This window comes from Sinohyriopsis cumingii, chromosome 12, assembly GCF_028554795.1.
Source record: "Sinohyriopsis cumingii isolate HCF-2022 chromosome 12, ASM2855479v2, whole genome shotgun sequence".
Taxonomy (NCBI): domain Eukaryota; kingdom Metazoa; phylum Mollusca; class Bivalvia; order Unionida; family Unionidae; genus Sinohyriopsis; species Sinohyriopsis cumingii.
Genome location: NC_142972.1, coordinates 7,648,955 through 7,674,261, shown reverse-complemented (window position 1 = coordinate 7,674,261; position 25,307 = coordinate 7,648,955). Strand labels below are relative to the sequence as shown.

The window sequence follows — 25,307 nt, the reverse complement described above, 5'->3', positions numbered from 1 at the left end:
AATTTAACTTATTACTAATGACAAGTTACAACTACTTCATCTGTACTGCTTTGTGAAATAAATAATGGTACCTCAGTTGTCTAAATAATGGTACCTCACTTGTCTAAAGAGTTATAAAAATAAAATAAAACTAATCATCTTACACCTAGTGTGATTTTGGTCCCTTTTTGTTGATACCTCATCTATCAGCATCTGGCAGAACATTAAATTATACCCACTTCCTCTCACCACAAATAGACAATCAATGCAAGTTACTACTGGTGTTTAGATGCTTTGTCGTTATTTCCCATAGTTACTGCATGTTGTGGAGAGAGCAAGAGAAAGAGTACACAATGTATCAAAAAACATTTTTAAATTCTGAACATAATTTTTATTTCCAGGCTACATATATATCATGTAAATAAACATAAAATTCGACATTATGTAGGATATTAGTAACAAATGATACAGTGCATATTATTTTTTGTAAATGTTGCAAATGTACACTGCATGACAAAGATGATACAAAATGTGCTTTTCAAGCTGTCTTATCTTTCTTGTGACACATAGCAAGCATGATGCCATCTGTCAGTGGCAGCTCATTGTTGATTTTTTTGGGGCAATCCAAAACAAAACTTAGGAACTTGATTATTGTTGTTAGAGACCTCAACAGTCATCCCTTGATTATTCTACCTTTTGATACAATTCAGTGCACATGTGCTATGATATGTTCATCTTTCTTTGGATTTATCTTAGGAATACTGCAAAAGTAGGCAGCTAACTTTGGTTTAAACCAGTATTACCTCCTGTGTCTGTCCTTATCCCTGAGGCTTGGTCTTCCCATGCAAAAAACTAAATACATGGTTATAGGGCAAGGATCTCAAAGGTTTCCAACCAGCATCACCCCAGGTCTCTCCCTGCCCCCGGGTTATAACTTAGAAACTGTCTATAACCCCACCCCCAAAGCATATACACCCCACCCACCACCACCCTGCCCCGTGGGTTACAACTCAGAAATTATTAAGATTCTCATATAATAAATATGTATACACTTTTTTCTGGAATAACAAAGACAAGTCTTTAGTGCAAAGAACATTAGCCCCTGGGTCTTTCACTACCCTTGGGTGATAACTTAGACACTGTCCATAATCTAACTGTAAAAGCATATATTGGCATGAAAAGGGGAATTCACTTGTAGTAACCAACATAAAGACATTAAATGAAGGTAAAAAAAGTCCTGCAACAAAGCATTCTGCAGAAACATTCTATATATATTGCTATATATATATATATATATATATATATATATATATATATATATATATATATATATATATATATATATAGTCTAGGAAATGATCTAGGCAACCCTTCTATAAATATCATGTAGCAAAGGAAAATGACCTATGCAACTCTTCTACAACTATAGGGTAGCAAAGTAAAATGATCTATGCAACCCTTCTACATCTATAGTGTAGCAAAGAAAAATTATATGCGCAACCCTTCTACATCTACAGTGTAGCAAAGAAAAATTATATAGGCAACCCTTCTACATCTATAGTGTAGCAAAGAAAAATTATATAGGCAACCCTTCTACATCTATAGTGCAGCAAAGAAAAATGATATGGGCAACTCTTCTACATCTATAGTGTAGCAAAGAAAAATGATCTATGCAACCCTTCTACATCTATAGTGTAGCAAAAGAAAAATTATATGGGCAACCCTTATACATCTACAGTGTAGCAAAGAAAAATGATATGGGCAACCCTTCTACATCTATAGTGTAGAAAAGAAAAATGATATGGGCAACCCTTGTACATATACTGTCCAGGTCAAAATATGATAATAGGCAACCCTTCTACCCATATAGTCTAGGTGGAAAAATGATCTAGGCAACCCTGTTTTGCATTCATTCTTAATGTGTTCTTTTCACATTGACTAGTTCTATGTTTATTCAGAAAACTCTGAAATCTAGAACATCCCCCCAAGAAAAACCTCAAAATTTCAAGGCAAATAATGAATTGACCATTATGAATACTGTTTTGATTACACTGATTGATTCCTAACTGTTGGGAGGCAGCTTACTGGCAACTATTAAACAGAGAAGTAAGATCTTCACCAGCCAAGGTTTTCATGGAGCCAACCAACTCAATGTAAATCCTTGACAAAGCAATTACATGTGGGTTCTGTCATTTTGGTAAAATCAGTTTACTTTTACTCAAATATCTTTCTTTGCTACAGTTATTCAGGTTAATAGTTTATCACCTGTCTACTATGTTTCATTAATATATCCATATCATAATTTGTATATAAGAAACAGATGTAATAACACTTCAAGATGCCACAAACAAAGTGGCTGAGTGGTCTAAAATGCATGCCTTTACCTCTGTCTCTGTCGGTTTGAATATAGAGCTTGGCCAATTTGGGTATGTACTTGGCCAATTTGTGTATGTGAAAAAGCTTGCCATAAGCTTTCTGGGGTTGGTGGTGCTTACCAGGGCTTTCCCAGTTTCTTCCTCCAACAGTTATATGGGTCACCATGATTAAGCCTATGTTACACTGATAAATGGCATTAAGCCCAGAACAGCAACAAATGATGTGATAAAATCATGCACAAGAAAGGGGTTATGGCTGAGGCATCCAAATGTATTTTAAAGTCATTTCACAACTTTTCAGCAGAATGATAAAATAAAATAATTTTTTTCCATCATGCAGTAAATAGAATCTTACACCTATGCTCATCGGAAATTTAATTTACGAAACTTGTCAGTAATTTCAAATGTTTGCTCACCAAAAATAGAATTGATTTAACTCATTTAATAAATTCCAATCAAAATAAGAACTCGTATAAGATACTCTTTATGTTTAACAATGGAAAGTACTGCCGACAATGGAAAGTACTGCAAGTACTGCCGACAATGGAAAGTACTGCCGACAATGGAAAGTATTACTGACAAAGAAAGCATTACCGACAAAGGAAAGTACTGCCGACAATGGAAAGAACTGCTGAAAATGTAAAGAACAGCTGAAAATGGAAAGAACTGCTGACAATGGAAAGTACTGATGACTTAGGAAAGTATTGCTGACAATCAAAAGTACTGCTGACTTAGGAAAGTACTGCCAACAATGGAAAGTACTGCTGACAATGGAAAATACTGCTGACAATGTAAAGTACTGATGACTTAGGAAAGTAATGCTGATTTTGTTAAGTATTATTAATTATGGATAGTACTACTGACAATGGAAAGTCCTGCTGACAAAGGGAAGTCCTACTGACATGTGAAGTCAAACTGATTATAGAAAGTACTGCTAAGTAAAGTACTAATTTCAATGGTAAGTACTGCTATGTAAAGTAGTGATGACAAAGTAAAGTCCTACTGACCATGGGAAGTACAGCCGACTATGTTGTTGTTGCTTTGTTGTTGTCGGGTTTAATGCCATTTTTCAGCACACGATAGGCTATACATGGCGGCCAGTATTAATGGTGGATGAAGAACGTGGGAAAACCCCGAAAAGAACCACCGACCCACGAGAAGCTACTGGCAAGCTTTCTCACATACCCACACTGGTTGAATCCAAGCAGTCGACTATGGAAAGTACAGATGACTATCGAAATTCCTGATGTCTATGGAAAGTTCTGCTGATTATGGCAAGTACAGCTGGCTGAAAAGTCCTGCTGACTGGAAAGTACAGTTGATTATGGAAAGTCCTGTTGACTATGGAAAGTACAACTGACTATGGAAAGTAAAGAGGATTATGGAAAGTCCTGCTGACATTGGAAAATCCTGCTGACTTAGGAATGTATCAAGTCATTTCCAAGGTAACATCAACATCCCAACCCACATTAGGAATGTAAAAGCAATATTATGGGACAATGTTTCTGAATAATAATATGCTCAGTGTATTCCAAGGACTTGTATGGAGTTAGTAGGCTCTGTGGATTCCAAGGACTTGTATGGAATTAGTAGGCTCTGTAGATTCCAAGGACTTGATTGGAGTTGGTAGGCTCTGTGTATTCCAAGGGCTTTGTATGGAGGTAGTACACTCCTATGAGCCCTTGGGTAAGGAATGTGAGTAGTAAATTACTAACATACAGCAAAGATAAAGATGAAATAGTAGCTAATGTATATGTTATTACTTATAATGAAAAGATCAATCAAATTAAGTTAAAACTTGATAATTTGAGAATAATCTTTCTGCTGACATTCATATTTAGGATTCCAAACAGGAAGAGAGTAATAACTATAAGAGATATGCTATATAATGTTGACTCCTAAATTATAAATTTTTGAACTAAGTTTCAAATAAAAGAGGTGCTTCTTTAGGGAATGAGTTATCATTTTTTTTTCTTGGATGAAGTGTGCATAGATAAAATGAGACAATAAATACTTGCTTGTAAAACTATGAAAATGAACACATTTGCTATTAATTATATAATAGCAAATTGCATCAGGAAGTTTTTAAACAAGTGTAAATGATTGCTGATAAAACTCCACTACTACATTTGCAAATGTTAGGCCATGTCTATTACAGCCAGCTGTATCAACACATACGCTAATGAAGCCTTGTTAAACTCAAAAGGAAGACACACTCACACAAGCATATATACTCAAAGACACACAAAACCACACAAATATATACTTAAAGACACACACAATCACACAAATATATGCTTTATTACACACACATCACACAAATATATACTTTAATATACAGTCACAAAACATTTACTTACATACACACTCACAAAAATGTGTAAACACACACACACACACACACACAAAGATCCATATCAAATTATACTAAATATCAGGCAATTAAAAAAAAGTTTCAATCTTCCTATATCTAGACTATTCTGTTTAATTTACCAAAAAAAACTTAAATGTCTAAAATTTCTGAAACATATTTAATGAATAGATATTATCAAATAAATAAATCATGTAAGTGACAACCCTGAACAAAAATAAAATAGCTGGCATAACACTGCAAAGAAAATCACAATATACTAGTATGTTCACAAATGACAGCAGCATTCCATTCACCGATATATAAATATCTTCTATATAAAATTAAAATTAAATATAGATAACAAAATTCATTAAAACTTTGCAAAATGTTTTAAAAACAAATTATGTAAAATATACAGCAATAAGAAAAACTGGCATTTAATATCAATTGCATAAGACTGGAAACTGTTCTGAATGCATAATGACTTTCTTCTAGTTTTAAAACTTCTGGATGTATGCAGATTTCTTCTACTTTTTAAAACTTCCTGGCTGTATATAGACTTCTAATTTTAAAACTTCCTGGCTGTATATAGACTTCTAATTTTTAAACTTTCTGGCTGTATATAGACTTCTAATTTTAAAACTTTCTGGCTGTATATAGACTTCTAATTTTAAAACTTACTGGATGTATATAGACTTCTAATTTTAAAACTTCCTGGCTGTATATAGACTTCTAATTTTTAAACTTTCTGGCTGTATATAGACTTCTAATTTTAAAACTTTCTGGCTGTATATAGACTTCTAATTTTAAAACTTCCTGGCTGTATATAGACTTATAATTTTTAAACTTCCTGGCTGTATATAGACTTCTAATTTTTAAACTTTCTGGCTGTATACAGACTTCTAATTTTAAAACTTCCAGGCTGTATTGTATACAGACTTTTACTTTTAAAACTTCCAGGCTGTATACAGGCTTTTTAATTTTAAAACTCCAGGCTGTATACAGACTTCAAATTTTGAAACTTCCTTGTTGTATACAGACTTAATTTTAAAACTTCCTGGCTGCATACAGAATTTTAATTTTAAAACTTACTGGCTGTATACAGATTTCTAATTTTAATACTTCCTGTATGAGAAAGATGATGAATGTTTACATGTTTATTACACATACATACCAAATAAATTAAAAGTGCTACAAAGTGCTTTACAAATAAAATACATATTTTTATGAAAGAAGCTATTTTTAAAGAGATTTTGGGAATCTAAAATTGCCCCCAAAGTGCTAACAGTTTATCTAATGTTTTAACAGGACACAAAAATAATACCAAGTTGAACATATCTAAAATACCAATCTGAAGGTATCTATTACACCAATTTGAAGACATCTATAAAACCAATCTGAAATTATAAATAATATCAATTTGAAGATATCTACAAATGTAACAGGCTATCTGATTAACTGAACATCAAAATTTCTGGTAGAAAAATCCAAGATGTACGAATTTTAAAAAAAAAATATTTGAATGCCATTTTTATATGGTGGAACATCAAAATTTCTTGTAGTAAAATCCAAGATATACCCAAAAAATTAAAACATCTGGATAACAATTTCGATATCATGCTAAATATAAACATTCTGATAGTAAAATCCAATATACACACACACACAAAATTAAAAAATATAAATGCCATTTTGAGATCATGGCCGAATGATCAAAGTTACTGGTAGTAAAATCCAAGATATACCAAAAGAAATTAAGTTGTTGTTGTTGTTGTTGTTGTGGGATTTAACGCCATTTTTCAGCATACGATAGGCTATATATGGCGGCCAGTATTAATGGTGGAGGAAGAACCCGGGAAAACCCCGGGAAGAACCACCAACCCACGAGAAGCTACTGGCAAGCTTTCTCACATACCCACATTGGCCGAATCCTAGACTCGAACCCACGCAGACAGAAGTGAGATGGCAGTGATCCGTAACGGAGAGCGTTTTAGACCACTCGGCCAATCGGGGGCCCCCCAAAAGAAATTAAGAAATTTTAAATTCCATTTTGATATCATGGCTATCTCTCTAACATGTACAGTCTTGGCCTTTTTTCTGACAATGTGTTCAAAATGTACTGCGCTAGGAAAACCTGTACTTAGTTTATAGACTAGCTAACAATAACTGATATCAGAATATGGCAAAATTAATTTTGTTTTTAAAATTATAATATATTTGAACATTCATATTTCAAATACCCCAAAAATTATGATATAACATCTATACATGGATCAGTGAACTGTGGAAAAACTTCTTTACATTAGGCTTAAATATGAAATTAAGGCTGTTCCATTTAAATATACATGATAACCAGGGCTGTTCCATTCAAATATACATGATAACCAGGGCTGTTCCATTTAAATATACATGGTAACCAGGGCTGTTCCATTTAAATATACATGATAACCAGGGCTGTTCCATTTAAATATACATGATAACCAGGGCTGTTCCATTTAAATATACATGGTAACCAGGACTGTTTCATTTAAATATACATGGTAACCAGGGCTGTTCCATTTAAATATACATGGTAACCAGGACTGTTCCATTTAAATATACATGATAACCAGGCCTGATCCATTTAAATATACATGGTAACCAGGACTGTTCCATTTAAATATACATTTAAATATACACGGTAACCAGGACTGTTCCATTTAAATATAAATGGTAACCAGGGCTGTTCCATTTAAATATACATGGTAACCAGGGCTGTTCCATTTAAATATACAAGGTAGCCAGGGCTGTTCCATTTAAATATACATGGTAACCAAGGCTGTTCAATTTAAATATACATGGTAACCAGGGCTGTTCCATTTAAATATACATGGTAACCAGGGCTGTTCCATTTTAACATATATGGTAACCAGGGCTGTTCCATTTAAATATACATGGTACCCAGCTGTTCCTCTGAAGCCACGTAGATTCACTGTAATTGCCATTTTATAACCTATCAGAAAATGTTTCAATTATGTATGACTATAAAACGACAAAACTTAAACCTTCATAAGAGAAACGTCTCATCAGGTTAATTACAATGCCTCCTTGTTGTAAAATTATTCTCTTCTGTAAATATTAACATTATTTTTTGTTCATATTTCACCTAAGGATTTTACAAAGTTCAACTTATGTCCCTTCTGTAAATGTAGGACCAGGAACATTCCCTTGCACTTATAAAACAACATGTAGTTCCTTCTGTAAAAACAGTACAGGGAACACTCAACTGCACTTATCAAACACCTAGTCTATTCTGTAAACACAGGACAAGCAAATATCATCATTGAAACCAATCAAACTGCAACTGCAACAACTAGGAGAATTTTTAGTGGGCAGAAAAATGAGAAGTTTGAATACCAATTGTTTAATATGTCCTTATGCAGTCAAAGATGAAATACACCTTTCTTCTGGGATGTGTCTATTACACAGTCAAAGGTGAAATAGACCTTTCTTCTGGGATGTGTCTATTACACAGTCAAAGATGAAATAGGCATTTCTTCTGGGATGTGTCTATTACACAGTCAAAGGTGAACTAGACCTTTCTTTTGGGATGTGTCTATTACACAGTCAAAGGTGAAACAGACCTTTCTTCTGGGATGTGTTTATTACACAGTCAAAGATAAAATACACCTTTCTTCTGGGATATGTCTATTACACAGTCGAAGATGAAATAGACCTTTCTCTGGGATGCATCTATTACACAAAGATGAAATAGACTTTTCTTCTGGGACATGTCTGTTACACAGTCAAAGATGAAACAGACCTTTCTTTTGGAATGAGCCTATTACACAATCAAAGATGAAATAGACCTTTCTTTTGGGATGAGTCTATTACACAGTCAAAGATGAAATAGACCTTTCTTCTGGGATGTTTCTATTACACAGTTAAGGATGAAATAGACCTTTCTTATGGGATGTGTCTATTACACGGTTAAAGATGAAACAGACCTTTCTTCAGGGATTTGTCTATTATAGATGGAAAAGACATTTCTCTGGGAAGTGTCTATTACACAATCAAAGATAAAATAGACCTTTCTTCTGGGATGTGTCTATTACACAGTCAAAGATGAAATAGACCTTTCTTTTGGGATGTGTCTATTACACAGTCAAAGATGAAATTGACCTTTCTTCTGGGATGTGTCTATTACACAGTCAAAGATGAAACAGACTTTTCTCTGAGATGTGTCTATTACATAGTCAAAGATGAAACTGACCTTTCTTTTGGGATGTGTCTATTACACAAAGATGAAACAGACCTTTCTTCTGGGATGTGTCTATTACACAGTCAAAGATGAAACAGACTTTTCTCTGAGATGTGTCTATTACATAGTCAAAGATGAAACTGACCTTTCTTTTGGGATGAGTCATTTACACTGCCAAAGATGAAATAGACCTTTCTCTGGGATGCGTCTATTACACAGTCAAAGATGAAATAGACTTTTCTTCTGGGATGAGTCTGTTACACAAAGATGAAACAGACCTTTCTTTTGGAATGAGCCTATTACACAATCAAAGATGAAATAGACCTTTCTTTTGGGATGAGTCTATTACACAGTCAAAGATGAAATAGACCTTTCTTCTGGGATGTGTCTATTACACAGTCAAAGATGAAATAGACCTTTCTTTTGGGATGTATCTATTACACAGTCAAAGATGAAATTGACCTTTCTTCTGGGATGTGTCTATTACACAGTCAAAGATGAAACAGACTTTTCTCTGAGATGTGTCTATTACATAGTCAAAGATGAAACTGACCTTTCTTTTGGGATGTGTCTATTACACAAAGATGAAACAGACCTTTCTTCTGGGATGTGTCTATTACACAGTCAAAGATGAAACAGACTTTTCTCTGAGATGTGTCTATTACATAGTCAAAGATGAAACTGGCCTTTCTTTTGGGATGAGTCATTTACACTGCCAAAGATGAAATAGACCTTTCTCTGGGATGTGTCTATTACACAGTCAAAGATGAAATAGACTTTTCTTCTGGGATGAGTCTGTTACACAAAGATGAAACAGACCTTTCTTTTGCAATGAGCCTATTACACAATCAAAGATGAAATTGACCTTTCTTCTGGGATGTGTCTATTACACAGTAAAAGATGAAATAGACCTTTCTCTGTGATGTGTCTATAACAGTAAAAGATGAAATAGACCTTTCTCTGGGATGTGTCTATTAAACAAAGATGAAACAGACCTTTCTTCTGTGATGTGTCTATCATACAAAGACAAAACAGACCTAGTTTCTCGGTTATGTCTATTGTACAGCCAAAGGCCAAATATACCTTTATCTGGGAAGTTTCTATTATACAAAGAAAAAATATACCTTTATCTGGGATGTGTCTATTACATAAAAACAAAACGGACCTTCTTTCCTGACTTGCATCTGCAACACTTCTGTATTCTCACCGTTTCAAGTATGAAAAGTTTTAACAATGAGTTTTGCAGGAGTAAAAGAAACTTTGGATTAAAAACAGCTCTAACAAAAAAAGTTCTAAAAATGCTAACACCATAATATATAAATAAGAATACAAATCAAATAACGGTACAATTATAGTCTTTACAAAGCATCATTTTTACGTAAATACATTTTTCACTGAAGCAAAACTGGATATACTATCACAAAAATTCACTAATTATTATATATAAGGAATAGATGATATTCATGCAAATTTGCATATTTATTTCCAACAATTGTCTATTCTAGTTTTGTATGCAACCTCACAACAATTTTTAAAGTACTAAATATTCCTGTCTCATGTTATACAAAGGAACAGTATTTTTCAACTTTTAGCTATTCAAAAATACAAAATTGTAAAAATCATCACTCTCATAATGTACATCGTTTCATCACAAATATACATTATTTTAAAAACTGCAATTATTTTTGAAGGAATATCACTGGGTACAATTAGTCTCTGGACTATTTACAAATTAAATTTGAATATACAATATATGGAGTTTTATTTTAATTCTAAGTACTAAGGTAAATGAAAGTGAAGCTAAATGTATATTTGATGTTCACTGGCAGAAGATACTGTAATGAAGACAGTCATGCAAAATACAAAAGGTAATCAAGTACAGTTGCAGGTATGACTCATTATTGCATGTACCCATATTACCGTAAGGTGAAGTGAATACACAGGTATGACTCATTATTGCATGTACCAAGTTTATCTTAAGGTGTAGTGAATACACAGGTGCGACTCATTAATGCATGTACCAAGCTTACCTGAAGGTGCAGTGAATACACAGGTATGACTCATTAATGCATCTACCAAGCTTACCTTCCGGTGTAGTAAATACACAGGTAAGGCTCATAAAAGCATATATCAAGCTTATCCTATGGTATAGTGAATACACAGGTCTATCTAAAGAGATATCTAACATCTTTTCTGAAGTATACATATCCTGGTCAATAGGTACAAAAAAGTGTGTGATTTGGATTTTTTAACATAGCTTTAAAAATTTTCTGCCATATTGCTATGATGTCTGTAGTGTGGCAGTTTATAGTGATGTCTAGCACTGGGACATCATGCCGCAGACATGTAGCATGATGTCCCACCCAGTCACATTATCCTGACACCAGGCCGACCAGTCCTAACGCTAACCTCTTAATGCTGAGTGCCAAGCGAGGCAGCTGTTAGTACCAGTTTTGTAAGTCTTTGGTATAACTCAACCAGAGATCGAACCCACGACCTCCCGCATCAGAGGCGGGCACTCTAACCACTAGGCCACTGGAGCAGTTACAAAAAAGTAAACGCTACAAATTTTGTTGCCATCAGAAAATGCCTCAAAGTGTGTCCTCTGATTAGGTGCTCATTAAAACAATACGCACAATTTAAGACTGGCTGATGAAATTTTATAACTCTTGAAAAAATGCAAAACCATTTCATACTTTACTATCCTAACTGACCTTTTACAAAGACAGGTCAATCCACAAGCAAGATGGCGAGTTTTGCCAAAAATATCTGACTGGTCATGCTGGTAGTACACAGCGCACAACACTGACATTTGTCCTTAACAAAGTACATTGCTCTATTAGCCAGTAGACCATTCTGGTCGGTCACGGGACACTTGAATATTTCAGTTGCTTCATGCAAGGCGATGGAACTCAATCAGAGTACAAACTGATTATTTAAATTTTAATTTGGTAAGTGACTTACATGTGTTATTCAGTCAGAAATTGAACACTATGTAAAACTGTCCTTATTTTCCGACAGGTACCTTTACAAAGTAAACAATATGGGCTGCCAATGGAAAAATGGCTTAATTCACCTAGGCACACTGCAAGTTTGATCTGCTGATTTCACATTAGCTGGTGGACCAGTGTTGCTTAAATTTTGTAATAAATAAAATTAACTCTAAAGATTAACGAGTGCATATTATATCTTAGCCTGAATATTTCTTAACAGGAAAAAAAAAAATTTTTAGGATGCAACAAATCCCACCAAACTTGACTTTCACATTTTAATGGCAAAATATTTTTAAAAATTAAATTACTCTGGTTTATATTTATGTTCATAGGTAACCATTTTCATGGTTTTCTAGACAATTTTTTGTTGTACTTGAATTCACAGATTTGCCTCTGTCAAGGTCAGAATAGTTTTGGAATGCTGGTTTAAGCCTATAAATACCAAATGAACCAAACATGTGCTGACAACAAGTGGTGGTTGTTGGAATGGTTAAAACATTACTGCTGACAGTAAGAGTACATACCAAATAATTGACAAGATCAATCCCTTACATAGTTTTCATCCAAGTACTGAACAACAAAATGAAGCCAGTAATGCCAACACAGTCAGCAACAAAAAACCAAGGAGTTACTAAAACCAAGCAACTCCAACCAAGGAGTTACTGAAGCCAACACAGCCAGCAACAACAATCCAAGGTATTACTAAAACCAAAACAGCCAGCAACACCAAACCATTGGGTTACTAACACCAACACAGCCAGCAACACCAAACCAAGGGGTTGCTAAAACAAATACAGCCAGCAACTCCTAACCAAGGGATAACTAAAACCAACACAGCAACACCTAATCAAGGGGTTACTAAAACCAATACAGCCAGCAATTCCTAACCAAGGGATTCCTAAAACCAACACAGCAACACCTAACCAAGGGGTTACTAAAACCAACACAGGCAGCAGTGCCAAAGAAAAGGGTTACTGAAGCCAACACAGCTGGCAACACCAATCCAAGGGGTTAATGAAAACTAACTAAAACTAACACAGGAAGCAATACCAATCCAAGTGGCTACTAAAGCCAACATAGCCAGAAACCCCAATCCAAGTGGTTAATGTAGCCAACACTGCCAGCAAACCAGTCCAAGGGGTTACTCAAGCCAACACAACCAGCAACACCAAGCCAAGCAGTTACTAAAGCCAACACTGCCAGCAACACCAATCTTTGTGGTTACTCAAGGAATACCAACCAGCAACACCAATCCTAGTGGTTACTCAAGCCAACACAACTTGCAACACCAATCCAAGGGGTCACTCAAGACAACACAACCAGCAACACCAAGCCTAGCAGTTACTAAAGCCAACACTGCCAGCAACACCAATCCTAGTGGTTACTCAAGGAATACCAACCAGCAACACCAATCCTAGTGGTTACTCAAGCCAACACAACCAGCAACACCAATCCAAAGGGGTTACTCAAGCACATCTGCATGATCTTTTACTTAAATCGCTGACCATAAAGCTGCATCATCACTATGTCCAGATGATTATCTTGTGTAGATATTATTATCATTCCATATGTGAACAACCAAACATGAACAACTGCCCCATGCCCAATGAAATTATCAAGCTGTGGCAATTCTTGATGTGTACAAAGGCCATCAAAGTGTGATGATGCTAGGTTTGGCATTTAATGACTGACGTGTGAAACAGATAAGTGAAATCATACTTTGATGGCTAGTATGTGAAACAGAAGAAGTGTAATCACATTTTGATGACTGATATGTGAAGCAAAGAAAAGAAATCACACTGTGATGACTGGTATGTGAAACTAAAGAAGTGATCATACTTTGATGACTGGTATGTGAAGCAAAGAAATGAAATCACACTGTGATGACTGGTATGTGAAGCAGGTCATAAAGACCATGTAGGAAAAGGAAACAATAACTAGTGAAGATCAGTGCACTGTATCAGTGGACCTTTAAACATGCTGATTCATCCTAAATGGATAATTATGACTGACAAACAGTAAAAACATCAAAATCAACAGGTGTGTTTAAAATGGGAAAGTCCTAATTGTATACAAAATATTTTAAAGCTTTAGTTGGTTATGTCACATGTAATTTAAATTCTTTACAAGTTCTATTTAACAATTTATTAATCTGTATAAATTCAATGCTTTCAATTTACTAATTATTCTAATTATCAGGCAAAATAATCTTGCTTATGGAAGATAAGTTGTATTAGTGAGTCAAGACTTCTTCACTTTCTTGAACATTAAATACAATTAAAGGAACATGAACTCTTTTGAGGTAAACAGACTAGATATCACCAATTATTAGCAAGCATAACATGTTTAGCAAATTCAATAACTGAAGTAATTTTTCACTAAAATTTGATTCATTTTAATTTTGCAAATGTTATGATCATACTGCATATGTGGTAAACACCAATGACTAATATTGTGATGGAACATTCTAAAACACCACTGACTATTGTGATGGAACATTCCAAAACACCACCGACTATTGTGATGGAACATTCCAAAACACCAATGAATATTGTGATGGAACATTCCAAACACCACTGACTATTGTGATGGAACATTCCAAAACACCACTGACTATTGTGATGGAACATTCCAAAACACCACTGACTTTTGTGATGGAACATTCCAAAACACCACTGAGTATTATGATGGAACATTCCAAAACACCATTGGCTATTGTGATAGAACATTCCAAAACACCACTGAGTATTGTGATGGAACATTCCAAAACACCAATGAGCACTGTGATGGAACATTCCAAAACACCACTGACTATTGTGATAGAACATTCCAAGATACCAATGACTATTGTGATGGAACATTCCAAAACACCACTTACTATTGTGATGGAACATTTCACCACTGACTATTGTGATGGAACATTTCACCACTGACTATTGTGATGGAACATTTCACCACTGACTATTGTGATGGAAAATTCCAAAACACCAATGACTAATATTTTGTGATTTTCAGTCAATTTAGACATCCATTCTGATTTACAGTATTTTGTGATTTTCAGTCAATTTTGACATCCATTCTGATTTACAGTATTTTGTGATTTTCAGTCAATTTAGACATCCATTCTGATTTATTTTGTGAATAATGTGGAAAGCCTTGTACACATTTAAAGCGCGTTAAGGAAAGTTTACCTCTTATGTCAAAATTTATCCTTAACTTTCATGTAATGTCAAAAACAGCAAGTAGTGTCAGACTGGTATAAAGTTTTGTGTTATAGCAAATGAGATGGGGTGGGTATTCTGACATAATTTTTACTCCAAACTGCAATGCCTGATTCACAATTATTTAAACCATATAAGAATAAAAATTATTTTGATTTTAAAAGTTTGATTTTCTCCTTATCTGGTAAACAGTTCGTAACATTTAAAATCTTTGAATGAATACAAAAAACTCTGAAATTAAATATCCCAAAATCAACTTATCTTTATATAACAAACTTTACAGTTAACACTTCTCTCTCCATTCATAACATTGTCCTTCCATGCATCCTTAATGTTATGACATATGAACAGCATGGAATTCTACTATAACCCTGCCTTAATCCATGGGGTAACTGTTTATCATTGTATTGGAAGGCCTTAATCAAAGCCTTGAGAACTAGGAGCTCAACTGAATATGCTAATAGGTTTTTAAAATAAATATCTTTAAAAGAACAACAACAAAAAAGAACAACAACAAAAAAGGATTCAGTCAAGCCATCATAATAAGCTGAGCTGAAACAAACTGGCACTTTCTGGGTGATTAACACATTCCACATAAAGGAGCCTGCTTAAGTTGTCATTGCAAGTTTCCACAATGATAAATGTCTCCTGAACAAAATAACAGAGAACGCTATCACAAAACAATTGCAACATCTGCAGCATTTCTGTAAGTGGCAATGCTTCACAAATACAATATACAAATTTTAACATTCACCGGAAGTCTGGCATTCACTCAGCTACCTTCATTAATAACAAATTGGGCCTGTCCCATCAACTAATGTGAACAACATGGAATTTCTGCAAGCCGTTCAGACCTGTTCTTGCCACAGTTCCAATATAGCAGCATGTGAAAGAAACCCAAGATGACTTTTTTCAAATAGTGGAAAGGCCCAAGATGTTGCAAGTACATTCCAGAAATGAAAATTCTGTCAACAAGGTAATCTGTAATAATAATAACAATAATAATAACAGTAATTAATTAGCTACATGGGAAAACTTCTCCTATTATTAAGGTGGCATAAAGTATAATAAAAATTGTATAAAAAATTAAAAATCAACAAAATCTCAGTGTGCAAAGCAAAGACACAAATATAACTTACCATTTATGAGGCTTGAAGCCCATTTATTAAGTTATTACACAGTAAAACCCGATTTTGAATTGTCCTTACATGTTTGATTTTGAGTTGTCCTTACAGACGCTCAATTTTGAATTTTCCTTACATATGCCTGATTTTGAATTGTCCTTGCATCTGCCTCATTTTGAATTTTCCTCACATGTTTGAGTTGTCCTTACACACGCTCAATTTTGAATTTTCCTTCTATATGCCTGATTTTTTAATTGTCCTTACATTAGCCTGATTTTGAACTTTTTTTAACAGTATCATTTTGATTGTACTTTATTACCCTGTACTCTTTGCTGAAATCATCAACCAATGAAGCCTTTCCATTTGGTAGATGTTTCTATTTGGATAGATATTTCCATGTGTATACATATATCCATATAGATACATCTTTCCATTTGATAGATGTTTCCATTTGGACAGATATTTCCATCTGGATACATATATCCATATAGATACATGTTTCCATTCAATAAATGTTTCAGTTTGGATGGATTTTCCATTTGGATACATATATCCATATAGATATGTTTCCATTTGGATAGATATTTCCATTTGGATACATATATCCATATAAATACATGTTTCCTTTCAATAGATGTTTCTGTTTGGATGGATATTTCCATTTGGATACATATATCCATATAGATATATGTTTCCATCTGGATAGATATTTCTTGCATGTCATAACCTAGAATTGCACAATAACACATTTTACAAATGAAAATGTATAAAATGTATAAAATTCCTTCTCACTAAAAATCAGAAATACTGGAATGACCGCCATTGTGGTTGCACTTAAAATTAAAAACAGTGTGAAAACTATATAATTACGAAAATCTATCAAATAATATAATGACTAAAATTTATCTCAGCTGAAACAATGGCATATAGGAAATGTAAGAACAATGACATTGTTCAACAGAAAATAGTTACCATGGAAACAGGTGTAATTAATTGCTTGCAATATGTCAAACGTTTTGATGAAAAGTAAGCACATATATACTATCACTGGCAAAGTTCTCTTGTCTATGAGTGTGATAATAGGTATGGTATAACATGTTATAACAAATGATGTATAGATATGGAATAACATGTTACAACAAATGGTATATATATATGGTATAAAATATTATCACAAATGGTCTTTTCATATATAAAATTTCCCTCTAAGGTTGGAAGTTTCCTGAATGTTCTCACTTGAAGAATGTGTATCTTCTTGATGTGGGGTACTGTGGACACTGGTCTCCTCTTTGATTGGATCGAGGCTGGTGGTGGACTTGTTAATCTTTACCTGACCACTACTTGGACTGCGTGGGGTGCTGGGTAAAGGTGTCTGGAACATGCTTCCATTCAAACTCTGGTAATTCTCTGCTGGATGGTACAGCTGTCGGTAATGCTCATCAGCTGTGGGACTGAATGCAGAGGTCTGGAAAATGGAAATATTTAACTAGACAATAGAGAGAAGCATCAGGCTGTAAAATGAAGGTAACATATTTCCTGTTCATATTTCAACATAGAATGTGCCAGCAGATCTGTGCTTACACTGCTTGTTTCAAACTATAAGTTACAAATCATGTAAATTGTGATTAGGTGGATCATATGGTGGCGGAATTATGGTTTGCACATATGCACAATGAAATATCTATGAATCAAGTCGATACAACTGAACCACCAACCCCGCATTAGGCACACATCATGCACAATCAAATATCTATGAATCAAGTCGATACAACTGAACCACCAACCCTGTATTAGGCATACATCATGCACAAACAAATATCTATGAATCAAGTCGATACAACTGAACCAGCAACCCCGTATTAGGCATATATCATGCACAATCAAATATCTATGAATCAAGTCGATACAACTGAACCACCAACCCCATATTAGGCATATATCATGCACAATCAAATATCTATGAATCAAGTCGATACAACTGAACCACCAACCCCATATTAGGCATATATCATGCACAATCAAATATCTATGAATCAAGTCGATACAACTGAACCACCAACCCCGTATTAGGCATATATCATGCACAATCAAATATCTATGAATCAAGTCGATACAACTGAACCACCAACCCCATATTAGGCATATATCATGCACAAACAAATATCTATGAATCAAGTCGATACAACTGAACCACCAACCCCGTATTAGGCATATATCATGCACAATCAAATATCTATGAATCAAGTCGATACAACTGAACCACCAACCCCATATTAGGCATATATCATGCACAAACAAATATCTATGAATCAAGTCGATACAACTGAACCACCAACCCCGTATTAGGCATATATCATGCACAATCAAATATCTATGAATCAAGTCGATACAACTGAACCACCAACCCCATATTAGGCACACATCATGCACAAACAAATATCTCTGAATCAAGTCGATACAACTGAACCACCAACCCTGTATTAGGCACACATCATGCACAATCAAATATCTATGAATCAAGTCGATACAACTGAACCACCAACCCCATATTAGGCACACATCATGCACAAACAAATATCTATGAATCAAGTCGATACAACTGAACCACCAACCCTGTATTAGGCACACATCATGCACAATCAAATATCTATGAGTCAAGTCGATACAACTGAACCACCAACCCCATATTAGGCACACATCATGCACAATCAAATATCTATGAATCAAGTCGATACAACTGAGAACCACCAATCCTGTATTAGGCACACATCATGCACAATCAAATATCTATGAATCAAGTCGATACAACTGAACCACCAACCCCATATTAGGCACACATCATGCACAATCAAATATCTATGAATCAAGTCGATACAACTGAACCACCAACCCTGTATTAGGCACACATCATGCACAAACAAATATCTATGAGTCAAGTCGATACAACTGAACCACCAACCCCATATTAGGCACACATCATGCACAATCAAATATCTATGAATCAAATCGATACAACTGAACCACCAACCCTGTATTAGGCACACATCATGCACAATCAAATATCTATGAATCAAGTCGATACAACTGAACCACCAACCCCATATTAGGCACACATCATGCACAATCAAATATCTATGAATCAAATCGATACAACTGAACCACCAACCCTGTATTAGGCACACATCATGCACAAACAAATATCTATGAGTCAAGTCGATACAACTGAACCACCAACCCCATATTAGGCACACATCATGCACAATCAAATATCTATGAATCAAGTCGATACAACTGAGAACCACCAATCCTGTATTAGGCACACATCATGCACAATCAAATATCTATGAGTCAAGTCGATACAACTGAACCACCAACCCCATATTAGGCACACATCATGCACAAACAAATATCTATGAATCAAGTCGATACAACTGAACCACCAACCCTGTATTAGGCATATATCATGCACAATCAAATATCTATGAATCAAGTCGATACAACTGAACCACCAACCCCATATTAGGCATATATCATGCACAATCAAATATCTATGAATCAAATCGATACAACTGAACCACCAACCCCATATTAGGCATATATCATGCACAATCAAATATCTATGAATCAAATCGATACAACTGAACCACCAACCCTGTATTAGGCACACATCATGCACAAACAAATATCTATGAGTCAAGTCGATACAACTGAACCACCAACCCCGTATTAGGCATATATCATGCACAATCAAATATCTATGAGTCAAGTCGATACAACTGAACCACCAACCCCATATTAGGCACACATCATGCACAATCAAATATCTATGAATCAAGTCGATACAACTGAACCACCAACCCCATATTAGGCATATATCATGCACAATCAAATATCTATGAATCAAGTCGATACAACTGAACCACCAACCCCATATTAGGCATATATCATGCACAATGAAATATCTATGAGTCAAGTCGATACAACTGAACCACCAACCCTGTATTAGGCACACATCATGCACAAACAAATATCTATGAGTCAAGTCGATACAACTGAACCAACAACCCCATTATTAGGCACACATCATGCACAATCAAATATCTATGAGTCAAGTCGATATGACTGAACCACCAACCTCATTTTAGGCACATATCATACACAAACAAATATGCCATGAATCAATACGGCTGAACCAACAACCCAGTTATAGGCAGACATCCCCTACATATGCAGCATGACAAGTGGTTTATACTAATCAAAGTACTGAGAATTCTGATGGATTTAAGTGTTTGGGTAATATGAGATTTACTGAGAATTCTGATGGATTTAAGTGTTTGGGTAATATGGGATTTACTGAGAATTCTGATGGACTTAAGTGTTTTGGTAATATGAGATTTACTGAGAATTCTGATGGCTTTAAGTGTTTGGGTAATATGAGATTTACTGAGAATTCTGATGGACTTAAGAGTTTGGGTAATATGAGATTTACTGAGAATTCTGATGGACTTAAGTGCTTGGGTAATATGAGATTTACTGAGAATTCTGATGGATTTAAGTGTTTGGGTAATATGAGATTTACTGAGAATTCTGATGGATTTAAGTGTTTGGGTAATATGAGATTTACTGAGAATTCTGATGGACTTAAGTGTTTGGGTAATATGAGATTTATTGAAAATTCTGATGGATTTAAGTGTTTGGGTAATATGAGATTTACTGAGAATTCTGATGGATTTAAGTGTTTGGGTAATATGAGATTTACTGAGAATTCTGATGGACTTAAGTGTTTTGGTAATATGGGATGTGTTGAGAATTCTGATGGACTTAAGTGTTTGGGTAATATGGGATGTGTTGAGAATTCTGATGGCTTTAAGTGTTTTGCTAATATGAGATTTACTGAAAATTCTGATGGACTTAAGTGTTTTGCTAATATGGGATGTGTTGAGAATTCTGATGGACTTAAGTGTTTTGGTAATATGGATGTGTTGAGAATTCTGATGGACTTAAGTGTTTTGCTAATATGAGATTTACTGAGAATTCTGATAGACTTAAGTGTTTTGGTAATATGGGATGTGTTGAGAATTCTGATGGACTTAAGTGTTTTGCTAATATGAGATTTACTGAGAATTCTGATGGACTTAAGTGTTTTGGTAATATGGGATGTGTTGAGAATTCTGATGGACTTAAGTGTTTTGCTAATATGAGATTTACTGAGAATTCTGATAGACTTAAGTGTTTTGGTAATATGGGATGTGTTGAGAATTCTGATGGACTTAAGTGTTTAGGTAATATGGGATGTGTTGAGAATTCTGATGGCTTTAAGTGCTTGAGTAACATGAGATTTACTGAGAATTCTGATGGCTTTAAGTGTTTGGGTAATATGGGATGTGTTGAGAATTCTGATGGCTTTAAGTGTTTGGGTAATATGAGATTTACTGAGAATTCTGATGGATTTAAGTGTTTGGGTAATATGGGATGCATTGAGATGGCTTTAAGTGTTTTGGTTATATGGGATGCATTGAGAATTTTGATGGCTTTAAGTGTTTTGGTTATATGGGATGCACTGAGAATTTTGATGGCTTTAAGTGTTTTGGTTACACGGGATGCATTGAGAATTCTGATGGATTTAAGTGTTTGGGTAATATGGGATGTGCTGAGAATTCTGTTAGCTTTGAGTGTTTGGGTAATATGGGATGTATTGAGAATTCTGATGGCTTTGATGTTTTGGTAATATGGGATGCATTGAGAATCCTCATGACTTAGACATGTGACTGGTACCAACTATGTATCATAAAAAGTGTATATGTGACTGGTACCAACTATGTATCATAACAAGTGTATATGTGTCTGGTACCAACTATGTATCATAAAAAGTGTATATGTGACTGGTACCAACTATGTATCATAAAAAGTGTATATGTGACTGGTATCAACTATGTATCATAACAAGTGTATATGTGACTGGTACCAACTATGTATCATAACAAGTGTATATGTGACTGGTACCAACTATGTATCATAAAAAGTGTATATGTGACTGGTACCAACTATATATCATAACAAGTGTATATGTGACTGGTACCAGCTACGTATCATAAAAAGTGTATATGTGACTGGTACCAGCTACGTATCATAAAAAGTGTATATGTGACTGGTACCAGCTACGTATCATAAAAAGTGTATATGTGACTGGTACCAGCTACGTATCATAAAAAGTGTATATGTGACTGGTACCAACTACGTATCATAAAAAGTGTATATGTGACTGGTACCAACTACGTATCATAAAAAGTGTATATGTGACTGGTACCAACTACGTATCATAAAAAGTGTATATGTGACTGGTACCAACTATGTATCATAAAAAGTGTATATGTGACTGGTACCAACTATGTATCATAAAAAGTGTACATGTGAAAACCACATGTTCATATAGTCATCCTTTTTGAGTCAAAGAGATATTTTCAAGATGGCCACCAAGACAATCATATTGCGAGTCAATTTGCATCTTTTCGATTTAGTACCATTTATACACCATAAGAACTCTTCTGTCAAAATGACTTTTTTTTCCATTTAAGAAGGGCAACTATAACAAGATTTTCATATGTACATCAGATCAGCATTTTTAATAAGACATTGTACGAAGTCTTCTGTTGATAACCATATGCTGATATGATTTTCCATTTTGAAGGAGTAATAATAACAAGATTTTCAGGATGGTTGTCATGGTAACCAATATTGGTTGTTTGATGAGCACCAGTTCCATGAAGGCCAACTAGACATCACAAGAAGTCTTCTGGTGACATGATCAGCCATCTAGAAGAAGTAGAGATAGTAAGAATTTCCAGACAGCCATTGTGGCAGCGATATTGGAGATCAGATTGGCACCATTTTCAATTATGACCATCTAGACATTATTATCAGAATTTTTTCAAAACTATCCTTATCATTGGAATGTCAATAAAAGAAAAAACATTTCCAACTCTGGTTTCATATTTCTTTGTCAAAAGTCATTCAACATACCCTATCATACCGACGATTTTTCCATTCTGATTGTTATCTTTCAGTCTGCCTCTAATAAATCTTTAATTTGGGTATATATTTTACATAAACGTTTTGAAAATAGTTCAAATTAGACAGGGGGCACTATCACGGTCTCTTTTTACTAATTTTAAATTACTACTATTACTGTATTATTAATCTGTGTATCTGTGGGGAACAATGACAAGTAAAGTGACATTACATACATAGTTTTCTGATAACGGGCCACTATTTGGACTAAGCTATAGTGGTTTCTTTTCTTTCCTTTTTCAAGTTGGATAGTTCTAAGAAGTAGCCAGGTGATAATACAATTCACAATGGTTTACAACTGTAGAAAAATCCAAGTCGCTAAAGTATAATTCTTCCTGCATCCTAACAGTATGACCTACCCCATCATCACTGAGTGCCGGTATGAGGTCATCATTCTCAACCTGGGCTGGAGGTGTGGGACTGAACACAAACAGCATCACCCACACTGGAGCTAGCAGCTTTATCACCTGAAAAATAAACATATGCATGCTTAGATATGTGCACTTCAATGAAAACTGAAATAATTTTAGGTAAAATATTCGAACTATATTATGTATTTGATACTAAGGACTGCAAACCAGTTGAATGTCTGAATTCACAATGTAATGACTCAACAAAATCGTGAAAGACCAAGCAACACAAAAATGCCAGATGAGTTTCATATTTTGGCTTAATCTATTGGAATGCTTTGGAAGAAAAAAGGTAAGTAAAGTTGAACTTACAATAACACTTACCTTTATACAGCAGTCGCCTGGCCTCAATAGCCATTTACATTTTCCTACATGAAATTTCCCCAATGCATAAAATGGTCACCTGCTTTATGTGGTCAAAGACTTAAAGCAACCACTCAAGCATAAAGACCAAGCAAATGAAGTGTTTGTTTTCCCTTATTTTCAAATGGAAAATTCCTTATACTCGTTTCAAATATTTATAGATCAGCAAGTTCTTCATACTTTGTAAAATATGTAGAATCAAAACTCCACAAATAAGCCCTGGAACTTCAACCTCACAACTGGACAGTGGTGTGCATTGTACAGAACAAATCACATTAGATCAATAGGCACTGTGCCGACTGTATAACAGACGCACATATCTAACTCGCATACCTCCTTAAGGGTGAACCTCAAGCTGAGTACATACCCTGCCAGTGTTCACTAACAATGGAACACATTTTTGTCGAGTGTGTCAACTTTTACCTGTGAGTACATAAGTATATAGATGTGAACACATTTAAGAAACTTTATGATGATGTACAGGGAAAATGTTTGATTGTGGTTTATATATAAAAATCTGAGCTCATGTTTTTATGTCTTACCTTCATTTCTTACTTACCTTTTAGTCTGTGTAACTTGTACTGAATTTTAAATCTTTACATTTCTTATATTTCATCTTCTTTTACTTAATTCTTACATTTATTTAAATGGGTACTTGCACCATATAGCCTTTATTGTGCTGAGGTACCATTAAATGTTAATAAATACAAGTATACACATTTTCTCTTCTTGTCCTTAGTATTTACATTTATTTAAATGGGTATTGGCGCCATGAAGCCTTTATTGTGATGAGGTGACATTAAATGTTAATAAATAAATTTATACACATTTTCTCTTCTTGTACTTAATATTTACATTTATTGGAAGTGGTTTACCGTCATAAAATTTTGTGCAATTCTTCATGTTTACATTTTCCGAAATGAAAATGTTAACAGACTTAATCATTAGCTTATTCCTTTTAATCCAAGAGTAGATAATGAACCAACATTACCATTGCTGTTTGATATAAGATACGCTGGAGGTTCAACATTTTCAATGAATGCAAAGCCAAATTCTACAAAAACACAGAAATGGATACACATTTGATAGTAAATACATGATGGGAACAGCGTTGCAACTTATATGGCATCATACTCTTTGAATAAAGGTGACCTGTCAATCATTAAATTGACACATTCTAT

The 25,307-nt window shown here is 34.6% G+C and overlaps 1 protein-coding gene across 2 annotated transcripts in view; it reads right to left on the bottom strand.

Annotated features, from left to right (window-relative positions):
- Positions 1-347: 347 nt before the first annotated feature.
- LOC149785969 (uncharacterized) overlaps positions 348-25,307 on the bottom strand; it is an 80,599-nt gene continuing 55,639 nt past the window's right edge. For both annotated transcript variants that reach the window (XM_089976219.1, XM_089976220.1), the window contains 2 exons: positions 23,713-23,820; positions 348-17,750 (listed from right to left, as the gene is read on the bottom strand). In XM_089976219.1, coding sequence (XP_089832345.1) covers positions 17,472-17,750; positions 23,713-23,820 — 387 coding nt within the window. In that variant the 3' untranslated portion in view covers positions 348-17,471. The remainder of the gene's footprint in view (positions 17,751-23,712; positions 23,821-25,307) is intronic.